This window comes from Sinocyclocheilus rhinocerous, unplaced genomic scaffold, assembly GCF_001515625.1.
Source record: "Sinocyclocheilus rhinocerous isolate Xijiao unplaced genomic scaffold, SAMN03320098_v1.1 scaffold557, whole genome shotgun sequence".
NCBI lineage: Eukaryota > Metazoa > Chordata > Actinopteri > Cypriniformes > Cyprinidae > Sinocyclocheilus > Sinocyclocheilus rhinocerous.
In genome coordinates, this window is record NW_015633548.1 from 657,859 (window position 1) to 670,434 (window position 12,576).

Below are 12,576 nucleotides of genomic sequence, written 5' to 3' on the forward strand. Positions count from 1 at the left end.
GTACATTCGTAAGACAGACATAAGTGCCGTTATGTCCCGAAGCTTTGTAAACAGAACGGTTCAAAAACGTAAATATATAAAAGTGCAGAGAGCAATGTTATGCATTTGCCGCCTTCTCCTGCACCGTCGTTACTAAGCAACGGGGTAAACAGCTGCTGGCTTGACACAAATGAACCGCGGTTCAGACCCAAATTAAATTATATGAACGCAGTATAGCGGGGGCAGGGGGAGGGGGAAGCAATTTAACTCGGGTTCGGACCAGGCAAGCGAACCAAGTGTGAAAGCAGTATCCATTTGAAAAACTATCGGTTGATTAATGGGTATCGGCCAGTGTGGTCCAACCTAGCTACCAGTATCGGTAAAATCCACTATTAGTCGACCTCTAGTAATTTATGTAATTTAGGACATAATTTACTGTTAGTATTTTAATAATGCAGCTGGACATGAAAAACATGCGTCACATAACCACGATAGCTTGAGTTTGAACATCCAAGATCCAGTTGCTGAAAACACTAAACACCAGTCTATCTTTAACATGAGCGGTTTGTCACGCAGTAGAGACCACAAACCATCACTCTTTCAGGAAACAACTTAAGGTCACAGCCACTTGGTGTTATTAATACTTGCTCTATGTTTGTGTATATGTGGAAGAAAAAAAAATAGGGTAGGTTATGAAGTCAAGACCACAGAGGTGTGAACATTTTGTCCGTCCTATGAGCTACAGCCACACTGCGTCTTCCTCTCACACCCTGCAGGGCCTGGCTGAAAGAGGCCAACGCAAAAACCACACACCACAGTGAGAAACAGCATCTTCACTGCAGAAAGGGCTCAAAAACAAAGATGTCGTGTGGGTGCCAAAGTTCCTGTAGGGAGAGACTGTAAAGCCGGCAGGACTTCAGAAGGTGAAAGCCTTCAGCAGCACTCCAGCTCACAGCTAATAATCCCCATCATCCCGATCACACACACACACTCAACACACAAACACCAAAAAGTGCTTTTAGCCCTTACTCAGTCTAAGACCGAATAATCCCAAACAACCCCTCTGAAACATCCACACACATACTTCGCTTTTGGACTCTGCCATTAGACGTCATCTAAACCGCTTTGCGATCCGGCCAATCATGCAGCCTCCCATTCCTCATGTCACACGCAAGCGGTTACTTAACAGCCACAAGTTACAGCTCGCAGACCAACCCAAATGCACTCAGGCATCTTTAAATCCTGCCCCACAGCTTATGCTAAAACAACATGCAGCACCATGAGAAACAAGCGGTGTATGTGCGCATTCACAGATCTTTCAATAGTGACCCATCATGCATTAAACATCTATCAGTTGCCAGGTGTCTGCTGACGGCTGTTTAGTGGCACCGCCGTCAGAAAAAGAAAGAGGAAGAGCAGAAAGAGGGCTTTTCTTGCTAATTTGCTACACCTTCAGGATAAAGCAACATTAAGGGGATAGTTCACTCATAAAATAAATAAATAAAGAAGAAGATATTTGAGAAACGCCTCAGTGATTTTCTGTCCATACAATGAAGTCAATGTTTTGGAGCGCATTGGAAAAAAAAAGAAAGAAAGAAATATGGTAAAACTATTTTTTTTGCAAGTAACAAAAATGTTTTCAGTAACTATTTACTGATTGTAGGAAAAGACGGTCTTGCCGTAATCTCCTTTACAGCACAGACTGTCCTCTTGTTTTTTTGTTTTTTTTTTATTTTTTTTTATTGCGATGCTCTGTCTTTATTATTTATAGTTATTTACAGAGTTATTTTATGGTAGCAACATTTGAAGTTTTGTGGATTGAACTCAAATTTACTGTTTAAAAAAATAAAAAAGAGAGAAAATTAATTAATTGATATAATGTTAATATATCAAAAGTACTCAAATCTTTAGTTTTGCAAATGTATAATTTACTGACAACCATAAAAGCCCAGGTGGTAAAGAGAAAGTCACATGAACAAGTAGCTTTTTCACAAGCTGAGGTAAATATTAATGCAGTATATAGAAGGTGCACGGTATCATATGCACAAATACAAAACACCATCATGGTAGCACACACTACACTAAAATAGTGTAATAAATATTAATTTAACTACAAAAAACCTTCACTTACATAAAAAACTAAGCAGAAACAATTATTTAAATGTAAAACTATCAAATAAATGTGAAGTGTCACAGGGAATTTGATTAATGTTTTTTGTGCATTAAAACAATATATCACTGTAAGTAAAAAAAAAAATTTAAAAAAATAAAAAAGAACATGAAATGTCCCATTAGATTTTTTTTTCTTTTTTTCTTTTTTACTGCATATAATAAAGGAACTCATTGTTAACCAGAGGCGGACAGTAACTAAGTACATTTACTTGAGCAACCCTCTACATTGCGAGTAAATCACTCGCATATGCGACTAATCTTCACTCTGGACGACTAAATGATGTCTAATATTAGCCACTGGCTAATAAATTCTCAGATTTTACTCGCCAGTGTGTGAGTTGGACGCTACGTATAAGTTTAGCACAGATATATTTTCACTCCAACTTTTACTTGTAATGGAGTAATGTTTGACCAGCAGTATCTGTACTTTCACTCAAGTAATGGAGTTGAGTACTTTGTCCGCCTCTGCTGTTAACCAGTTAACAGGTTAACCATAACCAGTTAAAAGGTTAACCATAGTTGTACCATAACATTTTCATACAGGTTTGGAAGAACAGGTGTGAGTAAACAGGGTGAGTAAATGACGACAGAGTTGAACAAATTCAGCAGTTCAGAAAGGTATTTTTGTAACGAAAGCATGAAAAACAGCAAAGAAAGCACCAGACCCCTGGGAATACCACCCCTGGTTTCTCCTCTCTTTCTTCTTTCTCTCTGAGACTGACCCTTCTCCATGGGAGCCAGGGCTGAGTCTGGGATTCGGTCAGCAGTGTATGTATATAAACACACACACATGCATGTATATATTTAAGAAAAATGTTATGTTTATATATTACATATATTTATATATAATATAAATGATATGAATATATCTGATATGAATTATATGAATATATATACACGTAAAGATTTTTAAAATATATACTGTGTGTGTATTTATATATACAGAATAAATATACACAATACATACACATATATTATGTAAACAAAAACTTATTTTGGATGAGATTAATCACACTTAATAGTTTGACAGCACTAAAATAAGTCATGTATGCATTAAGGACATTTTTGTATGGTAAAAGGTTTTGGTTGTTGGGTCACCACTTTAGGTCTATTGTAAAATCGGAGTCCTGTGGTAAAACTAGTTTTTTGGTACAGATGCCACTGCAGATGCATTCAATTTTTGTGGCATTACAGTGTGGCACAACATTTAGATGCATCATGTTTGACCCTGCACGTGCTTTTAAATAACTAGAATTATTAATAACTCATTTAAAATTAACATTCTGAATAGTTCAAAATAAAGAATCAATGAATCATACTGTACACGCTGTATGTACTTCCTTCCATCCCTCACATTCGACTACTCTTACTAAGATATATGGGCCAAAAATATCCTCTTATTTCACAAGATTATGCACTAATTTCATCTTTATGGTTACGCACACTTCCACTCGGCTGAACACTGACTGCTTGTTAGCGCAATCCCTCATCTGTCTTCACGCACACACACACAATCACACACACACAGGTATTTAGAACATTCCAGCAGAATGTGTGTCAAAATGTGCTTGTGAGAGACAGAGATCCCCCTCGACTCCTCCCCTCCTTCTGTTCTCCTCCCTCCTCCCATCTCTATTTTCCCATCAGGACCCCGGCGAAGGCACGCAGTGCTATTTTTAGCGTACTGGTGCTTTTTTATCAGTCAGTGTCTATTTGTGGCTCAAAAGAACTACAGAGGGTTTCCTGGCTGCTGACGTCAGCAGTGCCGTGCTGCAGAGGCGTACAGGGAAAGGGAGAAAGAGAGAGAGAGAAGGGGGAGAACAAAGAAATGAGGAATAGAGAGGGGGTGAGGAACAGAAAAATGGCATGGGGAGACAGAAATGGGCGTACGACGATGGTGCGTTCGCAATGGGCCTCAGGAGAATCATGCGGCTCTATTTGGAGGCTGGTGATTTAAGCGCAGTTCTTGTGTGACAGGCGTGCGTGTGTGTCTCCCTCGTGCTGTTATAATAGTGGGCTGCGTGGGGAGAGCTAGTCAGAGAGGATAAGGAGCCCCTCCAGAGAAAAGCAGGATTAGTAGAGGCACGCCAGACACATGCCAGAACCGGGCAAACACCTGGGGATCTCTCCCTCTCACACACGCACAGATCTCATCACAACATGGATGCACATTAGATGTACTGTGAGATGCACACGTATAGGCTGTGGACAAAATAGAATGAACGTGCCTTGTTTAGTGACTAAGAAGGCATCTTTTTCAGTCACATTAAGCATATAATGTCTGTATGATCTGTATGATCTATAACATTTAATTCATATAATATACAATGCTTATTTAAGTGAGAATCTGGATCATGACAATTAAATTCAAACATTTTTTATCTAAGAATTTTCTGATATCAAAAGATCTGTCAGATGCTTGTTTTATATTTTCAGACAACCGCCAATTCATTTTTCAAACATGAGTTTGAAAGTCTTTTTGACGATTCATTAAAGGGGTCATATGACGCTGCTAAAAAGAACATTATTTTGTGTATTTGGTGTACAGCAGGCATTGTAGGCTACTCTCCCAGGTTCAGGAAAAAGTCCTCCGTAAAATGCGTTGCACACATCTGAATATTTGGGTTGAACTGTTCTGGAACAGTGTTGTAAATACAACTTAACCACTGATTTCTAGTTGTGTCCTCTTTTAGAAGGCCAAACAAAGTATTTTCAGTTTCACAACGAAACACAGCGTCTCCACGACATGGAGGTGGAGGCAACTACAATACTACAGCGAGAATCAAAGTTACGCCTTCTTTCTTTGCGTGAACATTTGGGCGGCGTTATGCAAATCTTCCCACACAGTGACGTAGACATGTGGGGGCGTGTTAGAACGAGCCATTTTAGGAGGGCGTGGACGAGTCTTAACTTTTATAAAGAATATCTCTTTGGATTTGAGACTTTAGTCTTTGCAACTTTAGGGATTTTATCTATACACGAACAGCTTGTACCACTTTAAAGAGAAAGGAAAACTTGAAATTGCATCATATGACCCATTTAAAAGAACTGGCTTATACATTCATGCATTTGAGAATAAGCCTATACTGTCAGATTGTTTTTGCATAGGCAGCCAGCAAAAATGGTCAAACGTTGTATTTTGCAGTGCATAGTCCAATCTTATCACATTCAAGTTTGGGGTCAGTAAGAATTTTTTTGAAAGAAAATAATACTTTTATTTAGCAAAGATGCATTAAATTGATCCAAAGTGACATTAAACAGTTATAATGTTACAAAAGATTTCTATTTTAAATAAATGCTGTTATTTTGAACTTTCTACTTAAAGAACCCTAAAAATATATTTCATGGATTTTACAAAAACATTAAGCAGCACAACCGTTTTCAACATTGATAATAATAAGAAAAAATTTTGAGCAGCAAATCAGCATATTAGAATGATTTCTGAAGGATCATGTGAAACTTAAGACTGGAGTAATGATGCTGAAAATTCAGCTTTGCCATCACAGGAATAAATTACATTTTGAAATATATTAAAATATAAAACAGTTATTTTTAATTGCAATAACTGATGCTTTTTAATTTGACTGTATTGTTAAATTAAATAGATGTAGCCTTGGTGAGCATAAGAGACTTCTTTCAAAACTATTAAAATTCATACTCAGCCCAAACATTTGAACAGTATTGCCTTGATGCTGCCTTAACCTCATATACTGCCTGAGATTGCAGCATTTGCAGGTTTGGACACAATCATAACCAAATAAATCATTAGCCTCAATCTCACACATTTAAAAAAAAAAAACCCGCTGCTGAGTCAGGTGTCAAATCGTGCCTTCAATTCTCACTCCTCATGTACCTGACACCAACAAGACCATATGCTCTTCAGCAATCCACCATTACCCTTTATTAAATACACACACTTGTCTAAACGGCATCAGCTATTTACACGGTTCCACTCGCTAGTTTAACCAAGGTTGCCTTCATGTGCTTTTATGGAGCGGAGCAGAGGCTTCCCCGTCTCACTGTCTCTCTCTGCCATTATCATCACAGGTCCAATGACATCAGATCAGCACGGGGCAGAACCAGCCAGGCTATGAGTCACACATAAACACACTTGTATCCTCACACACATAAACAGTTTGTCTCTCTGGGGATGGCAAACGATTATGATTGATCAAATGCACTCACTTACCTGCACCAAGAATATGATGAGGAAGTAAAAATTAGCAATTCTTCTAAACTGCTCGAATAGGTTCTTTGGCAGGAAGTTCCAGACTGTGTACTGAGGAAGTGAGAAAACAAAACAACAACAAAAAAAAGTGTTAAACAGTAACAAGCCAAAAACCAACAAGCTGTCAATTACTTTATTTAAAGTTGTAAAAAGGGTTTTAAAGGGATATTTCATCCAAAAATGGAAATTGTGTCATTGCTTATACTCGCTTCACAAAAAGCTATTAAATGACTTCAGTAGACTCGTGATATAGCACACAAGTTGTCAATTACTTTTAAGGTGCTTTTTTGTCATCTCTGAAGCTTGTCAGTCACAGTTTCAATTCATTTTCATTATATGGACAGAATGGACTTTCTTCAAAATATACAGAATTTTGTATTTTTAAGTGAACTATTCATTTACAGCAATGTGAGTCTAAACCCACATCCTAATGAAAAGCGTGAGGAAGGATTAAATGTATTCAATATTCATCAGCTCCTGTGTTTGTGCTTTTCTTGGAGAGGGAGCTGAGACGACTTCAATAGCTCCGGAGCTCTCTGATGTGTGTGACCGGGCGGCAGCTCTCTGGGCCAGCAGGTATTACATTGATTTGGATTAGCGACTTATCGCCTTCGTTCGGCGAACCCCAGAATGGGGAACCTGCCACATGATCCGTTTGGCAATGGCTCGCTATTTATTCAGCACTCTTTTAGAAAATGAACACAACAGCAGAAGCGCACTAGCTCACGAATGACAGTTAACATCAAATAAGGCTGAATCTAATACAAACAGGAAAGTGTTTTATATTTTGATGCTGTGCCTTTACCATTTTAAATAAACTTTTTTGCAAGAGAATAAGCGCAAGTTAGTATATTAATTATATATATACACACACACACACATTTTGTATACCTATTTAAACTTTATGTAAGTTATTTGTTATTTTATATTAGGCATAGCCTGCCCTATAGCATGGTGTATTTTTATTTGTTTTGTTAATAAAAGTTCTATGTTTTATATATAGGCTAAAGTGAGTTTGACGTTGTATTTTGTTGTTGCATTCAAGCAATTGACGCCTAACTGCCGCTAATTCAAAAGTGAAAGTAAAATGCGCACGGCGCTTTCAAGCTATTTAAAAGCGACGGAAAGCGAGGAAAAGAGGGAAAATTCAAACGAACTAAAAACGAACAATTGCTTTACGCCGAATTGCCGCTATTTCAAAGTGAAAGTAAAATGCGCACGCCGCTTTAACAAGCTATTTAAAAGCAAAGGAAAGCTAGGAAAAGAGGGAACGCCCCCGCCCCGCCCCCACGGTGATACCGGTATCACCGGTGTTGTCACACGTTGATTAACCGGTGGGAAAATTTCCTCACCATCACAACCCTACACGTCACTTTCACTTTCATATGTGACCCGTGCTGACAAAATTAGTGTAAATTTGCACGGGCTATTTTGAGCTACAGGCAAAAAAAATGAAAAATACTCCCAAGTAGTAATTAAACACCTAAAATTATCTTTATTTGTACATTTTCTGAGATTTTCGCTTCTCGCGCTGACTGTCATCCGAAGTGCGTGCATATAACAGCGCTTCTGATGGCGCGCGATCCCGATAAATACACACATATACAGATTTACAGTATTTCAGTATTCACGCAAACATAATCTGTTCTGTCTTAAGTGAACGCTTGGGGAACTGTTGGGGTAAAACATCTGATGTGTAACATTATATTAGATCCGTGTATTACAGTATAGGACGTCTGTCTCATTAATGTTAATCTAACAATAAAAGAAAAGAGGAAATCACTCGCTGCACTTCATTGAACTGCTTTTGTAGTTTTAATAAACAATTTATTTGTAATGAACACACTTAAGTTATTTTTACATTTGATTATTTGTTTTTTGTACATGAATGCTTTAGTTTAGATATAAAATGATAAAGGTAATGCGTTATTTGTTTCTTTCTAGGCTATTTGTTCTACTGTTTGTTTTTATTGCATCTGTTCTTATTTATAATAGCAAAGATAAAATAAAAAATAGCTGTATTGTAATTATTAATATAGTAATTAATAATAAGAAAAGACGGAGGACTTCACTCTATCGACTTCAAACGGCTGTAGCTCAGTCATTTTTTTGTCTGATTCCAGTCACTGGAAGTCTTTTAATGGAGAATGTCATTGTTTTTTTTTAATTGCTCATTGTGACTCGTTTTGTCAGCACAGGTCACATTATTCTCAGGAGGAAGCACATGTGGAGGCGGTAAATGACAACAACTTATGTTTCATATGGTATGTCAAGTGTAAACACATGAATCTGATATGGGTCACAATTGAAAGAACGTGTAATCAGCCAGGCCTCATTCATATGTGGAAATAAATCGGATATAAATCAGATATGTGCCAATGCGACTGTCATGTAAACAGGCAGATCGGATTTTCTGAGGTATTGCGTTCTGTACGTCATTAAAACTGCGACAATTTGGTACTTTTCCGCGGTTTAATGACGTCATATGGGGGAAGTCATGCTGGAAGTCTTTTAATGGAGAATGTCATTGTTTTTTTTTAATTGCTCATTGTGACTCATTTTGTCAGCACAGGTCACATTATTCTCAGGAGGAAGCACATGTGGAGGCGGTAAATGACAACAACTTATGTTTCAGATGGTATGTCAAGTGTAAACACATGAATCTGATATGGGTCACAATTGAAAGAACGTGTAATCAGCCAAAAAAATCAGATATAGGCAACAAATCAGAATTGGGAGGGTCACCATACTTGGCCACGTCACGTCACTTTCACTTTCATATGTGACCCGTGCTGACAAAATGAGTGTAAATTTGCACGGGCTATTTTGAGCTACAGGCAAAAAACATGAAAAATGCTCCAAGTGGTAATTAAACACCTAAAATTATCTTTATTTGTACATTTTCTGAGATTTTCGCTTCTCGCGCTGACTGTCATCTGAAGTGCGTGTATATAACAGCGCTTCTGATGGCGCGCGATCCCGATAAATACACACATATACAGATTTACAGTATTTCAGTATTCACGCAAACATAATCTGTTCTGTCTTAAGTGAACGCTTGGGGAACTGTTGGGGTAAAACATCTGATGTGTAACATTATATTAGATCTGTGCATTACAGTTATAGGACGTCTGTCTCATTAATGTTAATCTACCAATAAAAGAAAAGAGGAAATCACTCGCTGCACTTCATTGAACTGCTTTTGTAGTTTTAATAATCAATTTTTTGTAATGAACACACTTAAGTTACTTTTACATTTGATTATTTGTTTTTCGTACATGAATGCTTTAGCTAGATATAAAATGATAAAGGTAATGCATTATTTGTTTCTTTCTGCCACATTGGTTAAATAGAGACCAACTCACGGAGTCATGTAAAATACATGAATCTGATATGGGTCACAATTGAAAGAACGTGTAATCAGCCAAAAAAATCAGATATAGGCAACAAATCAGAATTGGGAATCAAGACCTGCAGTGTAAACATGCACAGTTTTAAGGCAGCTTTAATCGCCTTTTTGGTAACCTCATGACTTTCCTGACCACGACATTGCATGCACGTAGTTTGTTTCATTCGCGCTTTCATATGAAATGGTACAGGCTACAGCGCGCGCCGGTGTCTTTGTGCGTGCGATTGAAGAGTACGCGCTATGAGCACAGTACAGTTTCCACGCTCGTTTGACTCGCGCCTGGCGCTGAAGTGAAGTTGAAGCGCACGTCTGAAACGCCTCTGGTTTGATGTGGTCATAAAGACGTTCTACTACTGAATAAATGCACTTCTTGTCAAGAGAAAAAGTGACAGAAACAGCAGTTGTGAGAGGGGTGGCCAACCCTAGCTCCACCCCTGCATTAATTGCGTTAAATATTTTTTACGCGTTAAACTGAAAAATGTAATCGCGTTAATATATATATATATATAAGCACACTCTATTATATTCAACAGAAATACATGTATAAAATGGCAAAAAAAAAAATGTAGTAAGCTGTATCATTTCATAAAATATAATGCATTGAAAAATGCACTTTTTTTGGCAGAAGTATAATTTGTTTGAATTTCAAATATCCAATAAGCCAAAAACTCAGCAATACAACTGAAAATAAATGCAAATACTGACTGGATAATGTAGGATAATAATAGAGAAAAAGAGACAGAAAAATAACTGGAATGTGGAAAGCTATTGCCACCTAATATAACCATCATTGCTAAATAATGGATCACCATGGGTGAGGAAAGTGAGAGAGGGCAGTTTGGGGCACCTGCAATAAGATAAAAGGGAATACATCATAATTTCTAACAGAGCAGATGTTATACTGAGGTGAACTCGAGAAGATGTGGCAGGTCTGGACCTCTTTTAGAGGAAAAACGGGATCCAAGGGATACCCTGGAGAAAAGGTTATGCTGAGTTTGAAGGGGGAAGATGCAAAGCAGATGCATAGAGAAGTGTAAACATCTCAGTGCAGGTAATTAAAGTGTGTTTAAAGCCTCATGCCAGAGAGGAATTGATCACCGGAAACCACAGCACGGCCACAGGTCTGATAAATCTATTACTTCTTACTCCCTTGTTTCTTCCTTTCGTATCTTAAAACACTCCTCATCTATCGACTGAATGAGGAGATTCAGGAAGTCCCACAAGATTAAGGGGGGCAGAGTCAACCACCCCGAACACTTGAGCGTTAATTGCAACTATGTATTTATCAGCCGGATCTCAAGCACTGCTCTGACAGGCAAATTAGGGAGCTTCGTGGGGTGGAAGGGGGGTGGTAAGATTTACTGCAGTTTGTGAAGAGTGAATTATGAAAGAGCAGAGGAAAAAAGAGAAAATGGAAAGGACTTTCTAAGTTCAAACGCAGTAGGAGGGTCCCAACAGTCTCTTCACACCTGGAGGAACAGGTGGCTGAACACCAGGGCTCGAGAGAAGCGTGTTGCAGCCGTACTCTCCACATGCTGCTGCTAACACACATCTCTTACGTGTTAATGCTGCGTTGCAGTTGCCATGGCATTAAACAACACTTGCTAATTACAAGCTAAAGAAAATTACAAACAGGCTCTTGAAGGGAGCTAGTAAACCCCTAATGCTGTTATCCTGTAAAAATCTGATTACACTACGGCGAGGTCAAGCAACGGCCCAGCTCACGCTTTCAGATTCGTGACGAGGTGAAGTATAACAAATACCAGAAGTTACCTTGGAGGACACGATCCTGTTGTCACAGAATTTAGAGGGGATGAAGGCCTCGGTGTCCGGACATGGCCGATGTCCTACATAGATTGTCCTGCTGTCCACTCGCTTCTCATCTCCTCCACACTACATGGACACATGGAGAAACAGGAAAAAAGAGAGAGAGATCATTCAGATGAACAGCAACATCAGCTGATCAACATCAAACAGGAGAACCAGTCGGGGTAACATGTTTGAAAAAAAGTCATAATTTTTGCCTTTACACTAGGTCATAGTATTGTTGTGGCATCTTTTGGTTTAAATGTCAGTATGGTAACATTATATAGTTGTTTATACTACACTCTCAGGAAAAAAGGTACAAAAGCTGTCACTGGGGTGGTACTCTTTCAAAAGGTACACTTTTTTCAGTTTTTGCCTTTGTTGTTATAGGACAGTATAGAGATGACAGGAAGTGAAGTGGGAGAGAGAGGGGGGCGGGATCGGGGGAGAGGTCCTCGAGCCGGGATTCGAACTCGGGACACCCATTGCGCAACGGGACTATATGTTGGCCCATTGTCCTACATACTAGTGGTCGACCGATATATCGGCAAGGCCGATAAAACGGACGATATTTGGCATTTTTCAAATATCGGCTTCGGCCGATAAGTTTTTCAGTTTGGCCGATGCGTTCGAGGCGGGACTTTTATTTTGACGGCGTGCCGGACCTGCCGGCGCTGACAGCAGCAGCCTGAGCACACAGTGCTCACATTCTCCCTCTCCCTCTGAACTGTTAAACAAAGGAATTAAAATGTATACAAAAAGTATTATAACGATTGCTTTTATATTATTAGTAATAGAAAGGCAAACATTATAATACTTTCTCGTTTGCCGTCAGCATTCAGCAAATACGCATTTACATCATTTAAAACAAATCTTTGAATGGCTAATGAAAATTTAATTTCACAAACCTTGCAAACTTAGGATGCTTTCACACCTGTAGATCGATTGCTTTGTTCCGAAACAGGGATTAAAATTATTACAA

At 38.6% G+C, this 12,576-nt stretch overlaps 1 protein-coding gene across 5 annotated transcripts in view; it reads right to left on the reverse strand.

Annotated features, from left to right (window-relative positions):
* atp11c (ATPase phospholipid transporting 11C (ATP11C blood group)) overlaps positions 1–12,576 on the reverse strand; it is a 69,673-nt gene that overhangs the window by 21,754 nt on the left and 35,343 nt on the right. For 4 of the 5 annotated variants that reach the window (XM_016558210.1, XM_016558209.1, XM_016558205.1 and 1 more), the window contains exons 2-3: positions 11,562–11,681; positions 6,341–6,430 (exon numbers count right to left, since the gene is read on the reverse strand). In XM_016558210.1, coding sequence (XP_016413696.1) covers positions 6,341–6,430; positions 11,562–11,681 — 210 coding nt within the window. The remainder of the gene's footprint in view (positions 1–6,340; positions 6,431–11,561; positions 11,682–12,576) is intronic. The other variant, XM_016558211.1, reaches the window with a different exon arrangement.